We start from the raw sequence: 22,644 nt of genomic DNA on the forward strand, positions 1-22,644 counted from the left end.
TGGTAACATAATTGATTGACGGCTAACCATGGTAACATCTTTGATTGACAGGTGGAATGTTTGGATGCATGTTTTCTTACTTCTCAACTTTCCAAATAAGTTAGCTGGCTGATAAAAAAAAACACATAATTTTTTGTTTTTAATGATATCAGGAAATAAAAAGAATAAATACGATACTGCATAACAACTTATTCCGCGGGAAATAGATGATTGTTTGGCTCAAACTGACTTTTGCAAAACACTTCCACAAAAAGATGCATTTCCGCTTTATGCAAGTTTTATTTTGTTTTCATCTTTTTGTTGGGGATTTGTATTTTTATTAAAAAAACCTTTTTGTTAAGTGATTTTTACTTTAAAATCAACATTTAACTCCCCTCACTGCCATACAAGTGTAAAAAGAAGTTAACTCCCTTTTGTGAGGCCAACATGTTCAGTCCTGCAAATCACGTACATCCCATAATTTTCTGAAGGGGCTCGTGTAATCAATCTAAAAATCGATGAAAATGAACTGGATCTTTTCCCAAACAGGCAGCAATCACTTTTAGCATCTGTTCTCTCTCTCATTTGTCTTCTGCTACAGGATCTACTGGGGTTTTTGGACAGTATTTCCCAGATTTATATTTTTATATTTTGTATTTTATATTCATATTTTTAGTCCTAAACAAAAACATCAAACGTTATTGATTTATTTTATTTTTTTTAGATTTGGACCTTTTTGAAGGCTCATGTTACGCAAATGTAAACAAATTGAAAACTGTGACATCGTGTGTTTAAAAGGCTTAGGTTTAAAAATTAATATGAACATATTTGGTCTCTCGATACTTTTAAATTTTCTTTAAAAAAACTCACTTAATTACATCGGCCTTTCACACAAACTGGGCTGGACAAATGTATTGATATTTTTATGTTTACTGTGTTTTACATATGGAATGTTCTGTACTTATTGCAATTTTTATTATTTTTAATCTTTTACCTCTTGGGGTTATTTTGCTTTATTGGTATGCATTTGAACTGCGTTTTATGCACATAATATTCTGTATTTATTGCGATTATTATTATTTTTAATCTTTTACCTCTCTATTTTAATCTGTACAGCACTTTAGGGAAGTAGTCTGTTTATAAAATTGTGCTATTGAAAGAAAAGTCCACCTTGACGTTGATCTACCTTGGAAAATAATGGCCCAGAACAGCAAAAATGTCCTGAAAAGGTCTTCAATCTGACCCGTGAAAACTCATGAATTTAATAAAGAATGTTACTAATAGGAAGATATTGGTCTGGCAATTTTGATGCTGCTATTATGCCACCAAGTAGTGGTCAGTAACCTTTCCCAGAGGACATATGCAGCATTACTTTCATGACCCAATGCAAACAACCTTCCCTAGTCATGGTGCAAAAAAATAAAAATAAAAATCCAACCAACACAAAATGTCAACAGTTATGGTCACACAACACAACCTGCTCACTGAACTTTGTGGATTTTATTAACAACGTCCATGCACCATAAGAAATTCAAAATGAGTCCCATTTAAATCCGTTACAATGCCTGATGGGAAAAATGCAAAACCCTCTCTCCACACTTATTCCATGTTAGGCACATTTTAGCTGCTTGATATTTCTGATTGATTATAAAACTTTAAGGAGGTTGTCACGGAAGTAAACAAAGTAGGAGTCAAACTTTTACATACTCTTATTATCCAATTATATTAATTATATAATCATTGTATTAATATAATATGTACACATATGTATAAGCTATATACTGTGTATATATATGTGTGTGTGTGTGTGTGTGTATATATATATATATATATATATATATATATATATATGGTCTCTCAGTGGTCTGACCACTGAGAGGAGAAAACAACGTTTACAGCGACATCATGTATGTATGTATGTATATATATATATATATGTATATATATATATATGTATATTTACATATGTGTGTGTATGTATGTTTGTATACATATTTGTATATATGTGTGTGTGTATGTGTGTAAAAATTTGTATTCATATATGTGTGTGTGTGTGTGTGTGTGTGTGTGTGTGTGTGTGTGTGTGTGTGTGTGTGTGTATACATACATATGTCTATACATGCGTGTGTTTGTATATATATACAGTATATATGTATGTATGTATATATATAATATATATATATATATATACACATGTATGTATGTATGTGTATATATATATATATATATATTCGGATACTCCCTTCTTTTGGATAAGTGTCGCAAAGAAAAAGCCAAACAGGTTATTAGTACAGGAAAGCATTTTTGATCAAACTGTCCCTCGGTCTTTGGGAGGACGGCTTGGCGCCATCTTTACTTTTGGTGCCCACCTTCAGCTCCCAGCGGAAGTCCAAGCTCCCGAATGTGGGAGGAGGCCTGTGGTCTCGCCATCTGCCCACTGGGAGGAGGACTGCCAAAGTCCCTCAGCCTGCCAGATAGATAGAGGGGTGGATGGAGGGATAGATAGCACTGTCTTGTCTTCTTCAGCCAAATGAAGCTCTCCGCTTCACTCTTTGGTAAAACACACATGTTTTACTGGGATATGCAATCTATTTGTGGAGTTTGGCAGCACACGAGCTTATCTTCTAGTCAATAAAAGAACACCGAGGGGACGTCTGTGCAAGCTGTTCATAAACCAAACAACATTTCCCCAGCTGTGCTCGGTGCGACATAAAAAAAAGACACATTGGAGAACTTAAACATAAGTATTTATCCATACTTATGTATGGATATATACTTATGTATATATATATATATATATATATATATATATATATATATATATATATATATATATATATATATATATATATATATGTGTGTGTGTGTGTACGTATATATGTATGGATATATATGTATGTAGGTATGTATATATGTATGTGTATATATAAATATACATGTGTGTATGTACATATGTGTGTGTATATATATATATGAATATATGTATGTATATATGTGTGTATGTATGTATATATATTTCTATATATGTACATATATGTCTATGTATGTATGTATATATATATATGTATATGTATGTGTGTGTAAATATGTATGTATGTATATATACATGTGTGTGTGTGTGTACAGTCTATGTGTGTATATATATAAATAGGGACAAGCGGTAAAAACGGATGGATGGATGTGTGTGTATATATATATATATATATATATATACTGTGTATATATATATATGTATGTACTGTATATATATGATGTATACCGGTGTGTGTGTGTGTGTGTGTGTGTGTGTGTGTGTATATATATATGACATATATATATATATGATATGTATATAAACACACAGTACAGTATGTACATACATATACGCACATGGCAATTTTTTTTTTTACAGAATGTGTAACCCAAAAACAATTATTCACTGCGGAGGATGCTTTTCTATAAAATCCAAAACCAGTGAAGTTGACACATGTTGTGTAAATCGTAAATAAAAACAGAATACAATGATTTGCAAATCCTTTTCAACTTCTATTCAATTGATTAGACTGCAAAGACAAGATATTTAATGTTCAAACTGAGAAACTTAATTTTGTTTTGCAAAAAATGATTAACTTAGAATTTAATGGCAACATTGCAAAAAAGTTGGCACAGGGGCATTTTTACCACTGTGTTACATGGCCTTTCCTTTTAACAACACCCAGTAAACGTTTGGGAACTGAGGAGACCAATTTTTGAAGCTTCTCAGGTGGAATTCTTTCCCATTCTTGCTTGATGTACAGCTTAAGTTGTTCAACAGTCCGGTGTCTCTGTTGTCGTATTTTAGGCTACATAATGCGGCACACATTTTCAATGGGAGACAGGTCTGGACTACAGGCAGGCCAGTCTAGTACTCGCACTCTTTTACTATGAAGCCACGGTGTTGTAACACGTGGCTTGGCATTGTCTTGCTGAAATAAGCAGGGGCGTCCATGATAACGTTGCTTGCATGGCAACATATGTTGCTCCAAAACCTGTATGTACCTTTCAGCATTAATGGTGCCTTCACAGATGTGTAAGTAACCCATGTCTTGGGCAATAATACACCCCCATACCATCACAGATGCTGGCTTTTACACTTTGCGCCTATAACAATCAGGATGGTTCTTTTCCTCTTTGTTCCGGAGGACACAACGTCCACAGTTTCCAAAAACAATTTGAAATGTGGACTCGTCAGACCACAGAACACTTTTCCACTTTGCATCAGTCCATCTTAGATGAACTCGGGCCCTGCGAAGCCGACGACGTTTCTGGGTGTTGTTGATAAATGGCTTTGGCTTTGCATAGTAGAGTTTTAACTTGCACTTACAGATGTAGCGACAAACTGTAGTTACTGACAGTGGTTTTCTGAAGTGTTCCTGAGACCATGTGGTGATATCCTTTACACACTGATGTCATTTTTTGATGCAGTACCGCCTGAGGGATCAAAGGTCCGTAATATCATCACTTACGTGCAGTGATTTCTACAGATTCTCTGAACTTTTTGAGGATATTACGGACCGTAGATGGTGAAATCCCTAAATTCCTTGCAATAGCTGGTTGAGAAACGTTGTTCCTAAACAATTTGCTCACGCATTTGTTCACAAAGTGGTGACCCTCACCCCATCCTGGTTTGTGAATGACTGAGCATTTCATGGAAGCTGCTTTTATACCCAATCATGGCACCCACCTGTTCCCAATTAGCCTGTTCACCTGTGGGATGTTCCAAATAAGTGTTTGATGAGCATTACTCAACTTTCTCAGTCTTTTTTGCCACTTGTGCCAGCTTTTTTGAAACATGTTGCATGCATCAAATTCCAAATGAGCTAATAATTGCAAAAAATTAAGTTTTCCAGTTCGAACGTTAAGTATCTTGTCTTTTCAGTCTATTTAATTGAATATAGGTTGAAAAGGATTAGTAAATCATTGTATTCTGTTTTTATTTACCATTTACACAACGCGCCAACTTCACTGGTTTTGTGTTTTGTACATACAGTATGTATATATATATATATATATATATATATATATATATATATATATATATATATACAGCAATTTTTTTTAACAGAATGTGATACCCAAATATATATAATATTCTAATTCTATGTATTAGTACAGTGATTTTCTAACTGTGGTATGTGGGCTCCATCAAGTGGTAGGGCAAATATTTGATTCATTATTCAAGTACAGTGTTACAGTGGCCAAGAATATTAAATATACTTGTTAGAAAAAAAACCTCTGCCTTGTTTTTAATGAATACTTCAGCCTACTACGCAACTGTATTTTAATGTTGGTCATTATGGTGGTACTTGGACAGCCAAGTGTTTTCTGAGGTGATACTAGGTGAAAGACTTTTGAGAACCACTGTACTAGTATAATATTGTATATATGTACTAATATAATTTATACACGTAGGAGTATAACTATTGTATATGTATGTACTAGTATGATATTTCACATTTACTAGTATAATATTCTATATTTACTAGTATACTATTGTATATGTATGTACTAGTATAATATTCCATGTGTACTAGTATAATAGTCCATAAGTACTAGTATAATATTTCATGTTTACTAGTATAATTTTCCGTGTGTACGATTATAATATTCTATATTTACTCGTATACTATTGCATATGTTTGTACTAGTATAATATTCCATGTCTACTAGTATAATATTCCGTAAGTGCTAATATAATATTTCATGTTTACTAGTATAATTTTCTGTGTGTACTAGTACAATATTTTATATTTACTGGTATACTATTGTATATGTATGCACTAGTATAATATTCCATGTGTACTAGTATAATATTCCATAAGTACTAGTATATTTCATGTTTACTAGTGTAATTTGCCCATGTGTATTAATATAATATTTCATGTTTACTAGTATAATTTTCCGTGTGTACTAGTATAATATTCCATGTGTATTTCTATAATATTCTATCTGTACTAATAATCCATGTGTACTCGTATAATATTCCATAAGTACTAATATAATATTTAAAGTTTACTAGTATAATTTTCCGTGTGTACTAGAACAATATTTTATATTTACTGGTATACTATTGTATATGTATGTACTAGTATAATATTCCATGTGTACTAGTATAATATTCCATAAGTACTAGTATATTTCATGTTTACTAGTGTAATTTTTCCATGTGTGTTAATATAATATTCCATGTGTACTAGTATAATATTCTGTGTACTAGTATATTTCATGTGTACTAGTATAATTTTCCATGTGTACTAGTATAATCTTCCACGTGTACTAGTATAATATTCCATCTGTAGTAGTATAATATTCCATGTGTACTAGTATAATATTTCATGTGTACTAGTATAATTTTCCATGTGTACTAGTATAATCTTCCACGTGTACTAGTATAATATTCCATATGTACTAGTATAATATTCCATGAATCTAATATAATATTTCATGTTTACTAATATAATTTTCCATATGTACTAGTATAATATTCTGTATTTACTAGTATAATATTGTATATGTATGTACTAGTATAATATTCCATGTGTACTGGTATAATATTACATACGTACTAGTCTAATATTTCATGTGTACTAGTACAATATTCCATGTGTACTAGTATAATCCATGTTTACTAGTATACTTTTCCATGTGTACTAGTATAATATTCCATGTGTACTAATATTCCATGTGTATTAGTATAATATTCCATAAGTACTAATATAATATTTCATGTTTACTAGTATAATTTTCCGTGTGTACTAGTATAATATTCTATATTTACTGGAATACTATTGTACATGTATGTACTAGTATAATATTCCATGTGTACTCGTATAATATTCCATGTGTACTAGTATAACATTCCATAAGTACTAATATATTTCATGTTTACTAGTATAATTTTCCATGTGTACTAGTATAATATTCTATATTTACTGGAATACTATTGTACATGTATGTACTAGTATAATATTCCATGTGTACTAGTGTAATATTCCATGTGTACTAGTATAACATTCCATAAGTACTAATATATTTCATGTTTACTAGTATAATTTTCCATGTGTACTAGTATAATATTCTGTATTTACTAGTATACTATTGTATATGTATGTACTAGTATAATAATCCATGTGTATTAGTATACTATTCCATAAGTACTAGTATAATATCTAATGTTTACTAGTATCATTTTCCATGTGTACTAGTATAAAATTCCATGTGTACTTGTATAATATTCCATGTGTACTAATATTCCATGTGTACTGGTATAATATTCCATGTGTACTAGTATAATATTCCATAAGTACTAATATAATATTTAATGTTTACTATTATAATTTTCCCTGTGTACTAGTATACTATTCTATATTTACTGGAATACTATTGTACATGTACATACTAGTATAATATTCCATGTGTAATAGTATAATGTTCCATGTGTACTAGTATAACATTTCATGTTTACTAGTATCATTTTCCATGTGTACTAGTATAATGTTCCATGTGTACTAGTATAATATTCCATCAGTACTAGTATACTATTTTATGTTTACTAGTGTAAGTTTTCCATGTGTAATAGTATAATATTCCATAAGTACTAGTATATTTCATATGTACTAGTATAATTTTCCATGTGTATTAATATTTCTTGTGTAATATTCCACCATGTGTACTAATATTCCAAGTGTACGAGTGTTTACGTGTGTGTGTTTACGTGTTCTTGTATTTCTACCCTTCTTGAGACATCAACAAGGAAAAGTACCTTCCATATGAGGAGCGGTGAACAAGTTAGGACATAAATCATGGTCCCAATACAGAAAAACCATTGCGTCTAATAAAGAGCCAAATACTAGAGTATGTGAACATTGCTCCAAAGTCAGGATTTTTTGTTGATCTAGTGTGCATACAAAAGTTAACATTGACAGGTGCAAAGGAAGCCATATATGACAAAGAAGGACTTCCCAAGTTAGGACATAAATCATGGTCCCAATACGGAAAACCATTGCATCTAATAGAGAATGTCTCATTAGCACCCCTGGTGGTGAAATCTATCTAAATTAGGGTGGTCCCAAAAAGGAGGGATTTTTTCCAAATTGACTGTGTCACTTTTAAAAGTGATCCCCCTCTGGCTAACATATGTAATAACAAGTGTGTGTAAGAAATTGAAATGTGCCCCCTCTGGCCAAAATTAATACAAAAATGTATATAGAGACATAGTGTAATAACGTGAAGTAAATAATGAAGATTAAAGAACAATGACAAACAAACAAAAAAATAAAAAATTGTTTTTACTAAAAGATTATCTCTTTTGGATTTGCATAGTATGTATTAGAGATGCGCGGTTTGCGGACACAACCGCGGAGTCCGCGGATTATCCGCGGATCGGGCGGATGAAATTAAAAAAAATAAGATTTTATCCGCGCGCGGGTCGGGTCGGGTGGATTAATTAGATATATTTTTTTTTTTTTTTTTTTTTTTGCGGGTGGCAGTTAAACCAATTCGGAAATATATATACATAGTTAAATGTTGTTACCCACATACGAAAAACGAGCAGGCACCTGCTGCATATGCCACAACAGAAGAAAAAAAAAGAAAAGAGATGGACACTTTTACAGAGCGGAGAAGGGACGCCTCGCCGGGGTCCGGGACCGAGGCCCCTTCCCCCGAGAGGGCCCCACCGGGAGCCGTAGCTGAGGCGATCCGCGAGAAGGGCCCGACGCACGTCCAGGGTCACTACCGCGCCCACTGCACCGACACCCCGCCTCGTCCGCCTTCGCCGCGGCCGGCGTCACGCGCAGCAGGTAAGCAGCTTACCTGCCCGCCACCCCCGTGGCCGGGGGCTCGTAACAGGGGTCACTCCGCGCGCTCCGCCCGCGCAGCTTACCTGCCCGCCACCCCTGTTGCCGGGGGCGCGTAACAGGGGTCACTCCGCGCGCAGTGCGCTCACGAAAGGGGTGGGGCTCACCCTGGTTGATATAGAGAGCAGGACGGTGGCCATGCAAGTCGGAACCCGCTAAGGAGTGTGTAACAACCCACCTGCCGAATCAACTAGCCCTGAAAATGGATGGCGCTGGAGCGTCGGGCCCATATACCCGGCCGTCGCCGGCAGCGAGACGCGCTTGGAGGTGCGCTCAGCGCGGCTCCCATATGATTGCGCACTGGTGTGCGTCTGGGTCGTGACAGCGTGGCACGCGAAAGTCTGTGCTGCGTTGGATCAGTCTCCTTTCTTTAACAGGCAAAAGCTTTATAACCTCAGTGAGGTTATAAAGCTTGCGCACCAAACACGAAGCAAGGCCAAAGCGCATGCGGTGCAGGAGAACAAAGGACTTTTTTCATTTAAGGTTTGTGATAAACCATCAAACTCATTCGTTAAAAGGACTCTATAGTAATATAAAGCGAATTTTTCTGGACATTATCATGCAAGAAAAGTTTATTTTTGGGACCGCGATCACCGCGTAATGATTTTTAAAGGTTGCATGACAAACATTTAACTGTCCCATGTGATCAGCCAGTGCGATTGGAAGTCCATGCTCAATTATTGCCTCCGTAAATAAAACTCACATCCAAAGAATCTGTTTGGGCGACGAAAAACATTGAAAGTTTTCCACTTGTATCGCTAGCAACGGCATTAGACTTGTGTTTTTTTGTCCCAACGTGGTCTTTTACATCCCTAATTCCTCCGTGTCCGATCGAAAAATCTTGTCTGCACAAGGTGCAATTCGCGTAGTTTTCACCCTTTTTTTTTTTTTTAATTAATGAAAAACCCGGAATAGGTTGATGAAAACCGTACGAATTACGGGAAAACCGGAGTAGTTGGCAGGCTCACTAATGCCTTGCATCATCTATATTAGATCGGGCGGATGGCGGGCGGGTGCAGTTCTGATCAAACGTTACATCGGGTGGATGGCGGATGGTTGACGACTTTCTGACGCGGTTGCGGATGAAATAAATTGCCTATCCGCGCATCTCTAGTATGTATATATTATTAATGTTGTAAATACACAACTTTATATATCTTGAAAGAGTGGTCCTTAAAGAGGTAGACAGGTCTCAAGAAGGTAAGAAATACAAGAATGTGTGTGTGTGTGTAGAAGGGCACCGTGGAGTGGTCAGGCTTTAAAGACCATCTGCTCCTCAGAGGGTTTTTTGGGGGGGGGTTAGCATGCGTCAGAGTGGCGACTGTGAGCACGCGTGTTCCGTGGGAGTGGGTCCGCTCACAACGAGCACGCCACAAAGTCCTCATTGACATGCGAACCCCCACTTTTTTTTTTTTTAAAGACCCTTCACAATGTCAATGTTCTTCTTGGCTCCTCTTCTTCTTCTGTCTGAGCGTGAGTGAGGACAAAGGAGCGCCACGAAGAGGAGGCTCACATAGCTGGCGGCCCACGGGGGTGCGTGTCCGTTGTTAACGATCCATTGTTGACACAGTGGCGGCATTCATAGCGGCATATAGCAGCATATCATAGCAACACATCTTCAGCCTTTGTCTGGCTTGGCTTCAACCGTGGCGCCCCCTAGGGGTTGTGTTCTGCACGGTGGCCCTACGGCGCAGCGATTCACTTTTGTCACATTTTGGTATGTTACAGCCTTATTCCAAATGATTCTATTTTTTGTCCTCAAAATTCTACAAACAATACCCCATAATAACAATTTGAACAGTTATTTTTTATTTTTATTTATTTATTTATTTTTATTAATCAATCCAACAAAACAATACAAAACCACACCAATGCAATTCCAATTCCAAAACCAAACCCGGCCCAGTAACATTCAGAATAGCAATAAACAGAGTAATTGAGAGGACACACGAATATGACACAAAACAATCCACAAAGCCGTCAAACAAAAATTAATATATAATACAACAGTATTTTCAGAATAATTGTATCTAAGTTATCACAAAACTTTGTGTTTCAATGAGTTCCCGGCGAGCAGACAAAAGCTGTCTTTAATCCTACAAAGCAGAAGGCTTGTAAAACTCCACTGTGTAGGATGGGAAGCAACATGAAGGTGTTCTGTTTCTTTCATGTATTGTAATCAACAGAAATATATTGTCTTGACCCCATATCTACAAAGCAAAGGGGAAGCAGGACCAGACTTCCCTCCAGGCACCGCTTCTTTGAACTGTTTTACGACCTTTTCTGTGAACTGTTCTGTAACCAAAGGCGATGGCTGTTTACGACCCCCGTACCTTAGAAACAGCTGTTGCCATGTAATCAGAAAAAGTCCAAATAAAAGAGAAGGCGTACAATCTTTCGCCAGAGCGTGATGGAGACTGTGCAAGAATACAGCCCAGATGTCTCTCCTCAATTGAGCCAAATTTAATTCAGTCTCTGTTTAATTCCTTGCCTCTTGTCTTGTTTAATAGATGTCATCAGTGTTTGAACCTGACAGTATTCATATTAATAACAATTCCAACATAGCAGTGATTAGAAAGCCCTCATTTACATTATCATTACAGCCATTTATAAAAAAAAATAAAAACACATTGTGTCCAATATTTTCCACAAAGATAAAATAAGTCATATTTTTGGTTCATTTAATAGTTAAAACTATTTTAAATAATGAATCCCATATTCCAATATATGACTCATTATTATCCAAACTAAATGCAGTTGTTTCTACTGATATCACCTACATAGCTTGTGTGTACCTGTCAGTATGAATTGGGCTATCAACAGCTATCCATTTTTTAAATATTACCCTTTTTGTTATGATGCATATTGAAAGAAATGCATTTTTACTCTTTGATGACACGTTACAAAGTTTTATGTATTAAAAGTCAAAAAATACCCGAGAGGAACACGCGGTAGAAAATTGATGGATGGATGGACATTCGCAGCCTTTGCTCAATATATACTAAACTACACCATTCCTCTGTGGGGAGTGGAGAACCTTCTAGAACACAGGTGTCAAACTCAAGGTTCGGGGGCCAAATCTGGCCCGCCACATTATTTTATGTGGCCCCGCGAAAGCCTGGAAATAATATACGTTAATAAAATGCTTCATCTCTTCTTACTAAATACATTTGTAATTTCCCTTTTGACATCAAAAATCATGTACTGCATGCAATTGCATATCCTTTAAAATTCAATGAAAAAAAATCAAAATATTGCATCATCCATCCATCTTCTTCCGCCTATCCGAGGTCGGGTCGCGGGGGCAGCAGCCTAAGCAGGGAAGCCCAGACTTCCCTCTCCCCAGCCACTTCGTCCAGCTCTTCCTGTGGGACCCCGAGGCGTTCCCAGGCCAGCCGGGAGACATAGTCTTCCCAACGTGTCCTGGGTCTTCCCCGTGGCCTCCTACCGGTCGGACGTGCCCTAAACACCTCCCTAGGGAGGCGTTCGGGTGGCATCCTGACCAGATGCCCGAACCACCTCATCTGGCTCCTCTCGATGTGGAGGAGCAGCGGCTTTACTTTGAGCTCCCCCCGGATGGCAGAGCTTCTCACCCTATCTCTAAGGGAGAGCCCCGCCACCCGGCGGAGGAAACTCATTTCGGCCGCTTGTACCCGTGATCTTGTCCTTTCGGTCATAACCCAAAGCTCATGACCATAGGTGAGGATGGGAACGTAGATCGACCGGTAAATCGAGAGCTTTGCCTTCCGGCTCAGCTCCTTCTTCACCACAACGGATCGATACAGCGTCCACATTACTGAAGACGCCGCACCGATCCGCCTGTCGATCTCACGATCCACTCTTCCCTCACTCGTGAACAAGACTCCGAGGTACTTGAACTCCTCCACTTGGGGCAAGATCTCCTCCCCAACCCGGAGATGGCACTCCACCCTTTTCCGAGCAAGAACCATGGACTCGGACTTGGAGGTGCTGATTCTCATCCCAGTCGTTTCACACTCTGCTGCGAACCGATCCAGTGAGAGCTGAAGATCCTGGCCAGATGAAGCCAACAGGACCACATCATCTGCAAAAAGCAGAGACCTAATCCTGCAGCCACCAAACCAGATCCCCTCAACGCCTTGACTGCGCCTAGAAATTCTGTCCATAAAAGTTATGAACAGAATCGGTGACAAAGGGCAGCCTTGGCGGAGTCCAACCCTCACTGGAAACGTGTCCGACTTACTGCCGGCAATGCGGACCAAGCTCTGGCACTGAGCATACAGGGAGCGGACTGCCACAATCAGACAGTCCGATACCCCATACTCTCTGAGCACTCCCCACAGGACTTCCCGAGGGACACGGTCGAATGCCTTCTCCAAGTCCACAAAACACATGTAGACTGGTTGGGCAAACTCCCATGCACCCTCAAGGACCCTGCCGAGAGTATAGAGCTGGTCCACAGTTCCACGACCAGGACGAAAACCACACTGTTCCTCCTGAATCCGAGGTTCGACTATCCGGCGTAGCCTCCTCTCCAGTACACCTGAATAGACCTTACCGGGAAGGCTGAGGAGTGTGATCCCACGATAGTTAGAGCACACCCTCCGGTTCCCCTTCTTAAAGAGAGGAACCACCACCCCGGTCTGCCAATCCAGAGGTACCGCCCCCGATGTCCACGCGATGCTGCAGAGTCTTGTCAACCAAGACAGCCCCACAGCATCCAGAGCCTTAAGGAACTCCGGGCGGATCTCATCTACCCCTGGGGCCTTGCCACCGAGGAGCTTTTTAACTACCTCAGCAACCTCAGCCCCAGAAATAGGAGAGCCCACCACAGACTCCCCAGGCACTGCTTCCTCATAAGAAGACGTGTTGGTGGGATTGAGGAGGTCTTCGAAGTATTCCCTCCACCGATCCACAACATCCGCAGTCGAGGTCAGCAGAACACCATCCTCACCATACACGGTGTTGATAGTGCACTGCTTCCCCTTCCTGAGGCGGCGGATGGTGGTCCAGAATTGCTTCGAAGCCGTCCGGAAGTCGTTTTCCATGGCTTCCCCGAACTCCTCCCATGTCCGAGTTTTTGCCTCCGCAACCGCTGAAGCCGCACACCGCTTGGCCTGTCGGTACCTGTCCGCTGCCTCAGGAGTCCTATGAGCCAAAAGAACCCGGTAGGACTCCTTCTTCAGCTTGACGGCATCCCTCACCGCCGGTGTCCACCAACGGGTTCTAGGATTACTGCCACGACAAGCACCAACTACCTTGCGGTCACAGCTCCAATCAGCCGCCTCGACAATAGAGGCGCGGAACATGGTCCATTCGGACTCAATGTCCAGCACCTCCCTCGTGACATGTTCAAAGTTCTTCCGGAGGTGGGAATTGAAACTCTCTCTGACAGGAGACTCTGCCAGACGTTCCCAGCAAACCCTCACAATGCGTTTGGGCCTGCCAGGTCTGTCCGGCATCGTCCCCCACCATCGCAGCCAACTCACCATCAAGTGGTGATCGGTAGAAAGCTCCGCCCCTCTCTTCACCCGAGTGTCCAAAACATGAGGCCGCAAATCCGATGACACAACTACAAAGTCGATCATGGAACTGCGGCCTAGTGTGTCCTGGTGCCAAGTGCACATATGGACACCCTTATGCTTGAACATGGTGTTCGTTATGGACAATCTGTGACGGGCATCATGTATCCCAAAAATATTTTTTGTTAAAATAAAAATGTTGTACTTAATTATCTGCCTGACTTGTGATTTTAAAACAAATTATCAATTAAATTGTAGATGTAAAATTGACAATAGATTTTACGGTTAAATTCCGCCGACTGAGTTTTTTTTTACCGTAAAATCAACTTTGGTACTCTTTTTTTTTTTCCATATACAGTAAGACACTACAACATTAAAAAACTAACAAAAAAAACCATTAAAACAACAATTAAAAACAACTGAGTTTTTTACCGTAAAATCAACTTTGGTACTGTTGCTTGAATTTTACAGCTAAAAACTGGTATTGTTTCGCCATTCCATTTATTCCATTTTTTTATATGCTGTAAAAAACAACTGCTTTTACTGTACAATTCTGCTGACTGAGTTTTGAGAGTAAAATTTTAATATTTTTTTGCAGCTTATGTAAAAAAATATATTGTTAATGTATTATATATATATATATATATACATGTATACTTATATATTACTCATTGTTAAACGCGGCCCTCTGAGGGCAACCATCACTGCGATGTGGCCCTCAATGAAAACCAGTTTGACACCCCTGTTCTAGAAGGACAACCATCTCTGCATCCATCTACCAATCAGGCCAGATGGAAGCCATTTATTTGTAAAAAAAAAAGTTTGCCAAAATGCACCTGAAAGTCTCTCTGACCGTGAGAAACTAAACTCTCTGGTCTGATTGAGACCAAGATTGAAGTCTTTGGCGTGAATGCCTGTCATCAGGCATTCACGTTTGTTGGAGGAAACCAATACCATCCCTACAGTGAAGCACGGCGGTGGCAGCATCATGCTGTGGGGATGCTTTTTATTAGCGGCAGGAACTGGGAGACTGGTCAGGATAGAGGGAAAGCTGAACACAGCTATGTACAGAGACATCTAATCCAACCGTTTTGTTTTTAATACATTTGCGAAATAAAAAAATATATTAAAAAAAATCACATTGTCATTATGGGGTATTGTGTGTAGAATTTAGAGGTCAAAATTGAATGTGTTCCATTTTGGAATAAGGCTGCAACATAAGAAAATGTGCAAATAGTGAATACTTTCCGGATGCACTGTACATGAAAGCAAATGTACTCAAAGTTTTACAACTTCTGGACAATTAGTTGCAAACATTTATTTCCAACGTTTTACACACACATGCGCTCGTCAGTCCCCTAAAGGACGCCCGGAAGTCACAGTGGGTCTTTTTGTCAATTCCACTCATGGACATATTCAAAGACACATTAATGGACATTAATGGACATATTCAATGACATTAATGGAGATATTCATGGATAACAATAGACATATTCATGGAAATATTTTTGAACATATTCATGGGAATATTCATATTATTGGACATATTCATTGATATTAACAGACATATTCATGGACAATAATAGACATATCTATGGACATATGGAAATATTTGTGGACATAATCATGGACATATTTATGGTTAAATTCATGGACATATTCACAGAGATATTCATGGACAAATAGAGGATATATTTACATTAATGACATACTGTATTAATGTACATATTCATGGACATTAATGACATATTCATGGACAAATTGATTGGCATATTTATGAATATATTCATGTACATATTTATGGACAAATGGATATATTTAAGGACATTAATGGCATACTGTATTAATGTACATATTCATGGACATTAATGACATATTCATGGACATCAATGGACATATTCATGGACACATTTATTGACATATTTATGAATATATTCATGTACATATTTATGGACAAATGGATATATTTAAAGACATTAATGACATACTGTATTAATGTACATATTCATGAACATTAATGACATATTCATGGACATTAATGGACATACTCATGGACAATTACATATTCATGGACTAATTTATTGACATTTATGAATATATTCATGTACATATTTATGGACAAATGGATATATTTAAGGACATTAATGACATACTGTATTAATGTACATATTCATGAACATTAATGACATATTCATAGACATATTCATGGACATTAATGGACATATTCATGGACATCAATGGACATATTCATGGACATTAATGGACATATTCATGGCCAATGACATATTTATGGACAAATTGATTGACATATTTATGAATATATTCATGTACATATTTATGGACAAATGGATATACTTAAGGACATTAATGACATACTGTATTAATGTACATATTCATGGACATTAATGACATATTCATGGACATATTCATGGCCAATGACATATTCATGGACAAATTGATTGACATATTTATGAATATATTCATGTACATATTTATGGACAAATGGATATATTTAAGGACATTAATGACATACTGTATTAATGTACATATTCATGGACATTAATGGACATATTCATGGACAAATTGATTGACATATTTATGAATATATTCATGTACATATGTATGGACATATTCATGGACAATGGATATATTTATGGACATTTATGACATACTGTATTATTGTACATATTCATGGACATTAATTGACATATTCATGGACAAATTGATTGACATATTTATTGATGTATTCATGGACATTCATGGATACATTGACATATTGATTGACATATTCATGGTCATTAATGACGTATTCATGGACAAATTGATTGACATATTTATTGATATATTCATGGACATTAAAGACATATTCATGGATAAATTGATTGACATGTTATTGACACATTCATGGACATTAATGACATATTCATGGATAAATTGATAGACATATTGATTGACATATTCATGGACATTAATGGACGTATTGATTTATTCATGGTCAAATTCATGGACATATCCATGGAATTATTTATGGGCATATTCATGGACATATTCATTGACAATAGTCATATTTATGGATGTATTCATGTACATATTTATGTCTATATTCATGGACATATTCATGGGCATTTTAATAGACATATTTATGGATTTATTCATGGACATTCATGGGCATATTTTCATGGACATATTAATGGAGATATTCAAGGACATATTCATGGAGATATTCATGGATATGTTCATGGACATTTTAATAGACATGCAATTTGTTATTCTTATAGCCAGACCTGTGTGTTTATTTTCGAATTGGCTCCAAAAGCGCTGACTCTTGAATCAATGTCAACAAACAACATTATAAACCATCAACATGAAGTGAACCACACACTTTATCAGTACTGATTTTCTTAAATCAAAACAAAAACCACGTAAGCATGAGGATGCTACATTTGACTTTTAAAATGACAAGTAATCATAGTAATAATAGAGAATGAATATGTAGTATACATTGTTCTCCATGCATCTTTTGCACCTCGGGTGTTTAGCGTCACACAATTTTTTTATTTTATTCTATGATCAGAGTGTGTGTGTGTGTGTGTGTGTGTGTGTGTGTGTGTGTGTGTGTGTGTGTGTGTGTGTGTGTGTGTGTGTGTGTGTGTGTGTGTGTGTGTGTGTGTGTGTGTGTGTGTGTGACTTTAAAAGGCGGTGCCTGTTGGCAAGTGACATGTGACGTCTGCGAGGGAGAGAAGTATTAGCTGTTTTTGTATTGTGTTTATTTCGGACATGTTTTAAAACTTGAGAGAAAAGAACAACAATAATGAATGTAATGAAAAGTTACAGTTGCAATGTTTACATCAGGTTTTTCCATTTTCGCATACTAACACGTCCGAAAAGGAGTAGGGAGAAGCAGAGTTTATTTAATCCGACCTCTTTTATGGCTAGAAATAGTTTCTAACACAATTGTTCACTTCCTTGTTCAATCTTTAACACAACAATAAAAAAAAAAAATGTCAATACATGTTTGACATGATTGACTGATTAGATTATGGAGTATTCATCAATCAGGCTCAAGACTTTTTATCAGCATTCCCCTTCCTTGTACTTTGTAAACACTTATCAGGACTTTGTTTATTCATTTATTCCATAATTCAATTCCACATACTGACATATTAAAGGTCTTAAGTGTTGTACGTGCATACAAATACTTTAAAGATAAATTGTTCCCTAAGGTTGCATTTCTCCTTTTTTAAGAAGACGTGTTACAAAATAGAAGCTATTATTAAATGCAGGTTGTTACTAGTAACTAATAAAGTTAATAAAGACATTGAATGTGTCTCTTCATGTCCGTAAACAAAGCTACAGGGGAGGAGGACTCAAAGGGCCGCGTCTAACAGTGCATGATAATAATGCATTTGAATTTCATATTTTTTTAAGGTGCCATGTAAAAAAAAAGAAAAAAAAAAAATCTTAAAATTTTACAGTGGCAGCTCCATAAAGATTGTTCCATAAAATTTACAGGGTTTTTTTGTTTTGTTTTTTACCTCATATTGCTGTAAATGGTAAAACAGCACTGCTGTTTTTTTTTACAGTAAAAAACAGGCAGCTCCGTTGTCATAATTTTACAAAATGTTATTGTTTTTTTGTTTTTTTACCGTAAATAGAAAATGCTTTTTTACGTTAAATTTCTGGCAATTGAGCAGCCAGTTCGTTTTAACTGTACATTTAATGGTGTATTACTGTAAATGGAAAAACAGTACCGCAGTTTGGTTTTTTTTACAGTAAAAAACTGGCAACTCAGTGGTACTGTTTATTCCATTTATAGTAAAATGCTGTAATAAAAATACATTTTACAACTTTACCATAAAATGTATTGGTTTTTTTCCCAGCGTCGAATTTGATGGATCAATTGCTTTGAAATCACAAGTCAAGCATATATATATATATATATATATATATATATATATATATATATATATATATATATATATATATATTTAACAAAACATAGTTTGAATGTATAATTGTTCTATTTATATTGGTTGCATCATTAGATCATATTAACGTTTTAAAAAAGATGGTATTCCACAAAGCACATGTATTTTTTTTTTAAGTAATCAATCATTGGTACTTTAATATACAGTATATATATACATACGTATACATATATACATACATATACATATATACATATACATACATATACAGTGTATATATATATATATATACATATAAATATACATATATATTTACATATACATACGTTATATATACATATATATATATATATATATATATAAATATACATATAAATATACATATGTATTTACATATACATACAGTATATATACATATATATATATATATACATATATATATGTATGTATATATATATATATATATTTATATATATATGTATGTATATATATGTATATATATACATGTATACATATACACACATATATACAATGATCAATATCCTATATTTAACCAGGTAAAAACTCATTGACATTAAAGTCTTTTTTTCAAGTGTGAACTAGCCAAGAGGGCAGCAAAACAAAGTTACACAAATAAATATAATAACAAATAACAGCATCAGTGACACACCACAATTAAAAAATAAATGATAATAATAATAATAATAGATTTTATTTGTAAAAAGCAAACAATCTCAAAGTGCTACAGTGTATTAAAAAAATAAATAAATAAAAAGATAATAAAAATTAAAAACTCAAACAGCCTAATAGCTAGAACTAGTATGCATACATCTAAAACAAGGCTCTTTTTTTTTTTTTTAAAAGAAGGGTTTTTAAGCCTTTTTTAAAAGTATCCACAGTCTGTGGTGCCCTCAGGTGGTCAGGGAGAGCGTTCCACAGACTGGGAGCGGCGGAGCAGAAAGTGTGTGACTTACATATATTAACATAAAAACGAGTACATTGCCCAATAGAAACAGTTTCTCGATCTTTTAAAAAAGATCAACTACTTTTATTGAAACATTATTTTCAGGCTTTTGAGGGCCAAATAAAATGACGTGGCGGACCAGATGTGGCCCCCGAGCCTTGGGTTTGACACAGGTGTTTTACAACAACTCACATGGCGTCTTTGAAGTCTGTGGCTTGTGGTGAGGTTTTTACACCGATGAATTGAAAAGGGGGCAAATGTTTGTTAGGCTAATGCTAAAATGTTAATATGACAAAAAACAAGCTGCGTACTATGGTCCGCATGTTGCCATGACGACCACTACCTGTCCTCTCTCCTGCAGAACCCAAACACCCGGAGCGTGTAAGAAGACGCAAAGACTTGAAGGCGGGCGAGCGAGGAGCAGGACTCTGGGGCCGAGGCTGGAATGAGGCAAGCGTGCACACGTAAGTTGTGACTTGTCAATGAGGCCATTATGAGACGGGCGCCGGCGTCCGCGTCCCCCGTCTGGACGCGCTCGGCCTACTCGGCCTTTTGTCCCGCTTGACGCAAACATCGCTGCGATCAGTGTGGTCACAACGATGACATGGAGGTTTACGTCAGGACTCACAACTTAGAACAACACATAGAGGATCTTTGACACGTGGCCCTCAAAACACCCCAACTCTCCTGTCATATAGAGGATCTTTGACACTTGGCCCTCAAAACACCCCAGCTCTCCTGTCATATAGAGGATCTTTGACACGTGGCCCTCAAAACACCCCAACTCTCCTGTCATATAGAGGATCTTTGACACTTGGCCCTCAAAACACCCCAGCTCTCCTGTCATATAGAGGATCTTTGACACGTGGCCCTCAAAACACCCCAACTCTCCTGTCATATAGAGGATCTTTGACACTTGGCCCTCAAAACACCCCAGCTCTCCTATCATATAGAGGATCTTTGACACGTGGCCCTCAAAACACCCCAACTCTCCTGTCATATAGAGGATCTTTGACACTTGGCCCTCAAAACACCCCAGCTCTCCTGTCATATAGAGGATCTTTGACACGTGGCCCTCAAAACACCCCAACTCTCCTGTCATATAGAGGATCTTTGACACGTGGCCCTCAAAACACCCCAACTCTCCTGTCATATAGAGGATCTTTGACACTTGGCCCTCAAAACACCCCAGCTCTCCTGTCATATAGAGGATCTTTGACACTTGGCCCTCAAAACACCCCAGCTCTCCTGTCATATAGAGGATCTTTGACACTTGGCCCTCAAAACACCCCAGCTCTCCTGTCATATAGAGGATCCTTGACATTTGGCCCTCAAAACACCCCAGCTCTCCTGTCATATAGAGGATCTTTGACACTTGGCCCTCAAAACACCCCAGCTCTCCTGTTATATAGAGGATCCTTGACACTTGGCCCTCAAAACACCCCAGCTCTCCTTTTATATAGAGGATCTTTGACACTTGGCCCTCAAAACACCCCAGCTCCCCTGTCATATAGAGGATCTTTGACACTTGGCCCTCAAAACACCCCAGCTCTCCTGTCATATAGAGGATCTTTGACACTTGGCCCTCAAAACACCCCAGCTCTCCTGTCATATAGAGGATCTTTGACACTTGGCCCTCAAAACACCCCAGCACTCCTGTCATATAGAGGATCTTTGACACTTGACCCTCAAAACACCCCAGCTCTCCTGTTATATAGAGGATCTTTGACACTTAGCCCTCAAAACACCCCAGCTCTCATGCAATATAGAGGATCTTTGACACTTGGCCCTCAAAACACCCCAACTCTCCTGTCATATAGAGGATCCTTGACACTTGGCCCTCAAAACACCCCAACTCTCCTGTCATATAGAGGATCTTTGACATTTGGCCCTCAAAACACCCCAACTCTCCTGTCATATAGAGTATCTTTGACACTTGGCCCTCAAAACACCCCAACTCTCCTGTCATATAGAGGATCTTTGACACTCGGCCCTCAAAACACCCCAACTCTCCTGTTATATAGAGGATCTTTGACACTTGGCCCTCAAAACACCCCAGCTCTCCTGTTATATAGAGGATCCTTGACACTTGGCCCTCAAAACACCCCAGCTCTCCTGTTATATAGAGGATCTTTGACACTTGGCCCTCAAAACACCCCAGCTCCCCTGTCATATAGAGGATCTTTGACACTTGGCCCTCAAAACACCCCAGCTCTCCTGTCATATAGAGGATCTTTGACACTTGGCCCTCAAAACACCCCAGCTCTCCTGTCATATAGAGGATCTTTGACACTTGGCCCTCAAAACACCCCAGCACTCCTGTCATATAGAGGATCTTTGACACTTGGCCCTCAAAACACCCCAGCTCTCCTGTTATATAGAGGATCTTTGACACT

General features: G+C 37.6%; 1 protein-coding gene across 8 annotated transcripts in view; it reads left to right on the top strand.

The window, feature by feature from the left end:
* The window catches only part of mag (myelin associated glycoprotein), a 58,907-nt gene that overhangs the window by 9,723 nt on the left and 26,540 nt on the right, over window positions 1–22,644 (top strand). For all 8 annotated transcript variants that reach the window (XM_061983042.2, XM_061983043.2, XM_061983041.2 and 5 more), the window contains exon 2: window positions 20,610–20,712. In XM_061983042.2, coding sequence (XP_061839026.1) covers window positions 20,694–20,712 — 19 coding nt within the window. In that variant the 5' untranslated portion in view covers window positions 20,610–20,693. The remainder of the gene's footprint in view (window positions 1–20,609; window positions 20,713–22,644) is intronic.

This window comes from Nerophis lumbriciformis, linkage group LG21 (assembly GCF_033978685.3).
Source record: "Nerophis lumbriciformis linkage group LG21, RoL_Nlum_v2.1, whole genome shotgun sequence".
Classification (NCBI taxonomy): Eukaryota; Metazoa; Chordata; class Actinopteri; order Syngnathiformes; family Syngnathidae; genus Nerophis; species Nerophis lumbriciformis.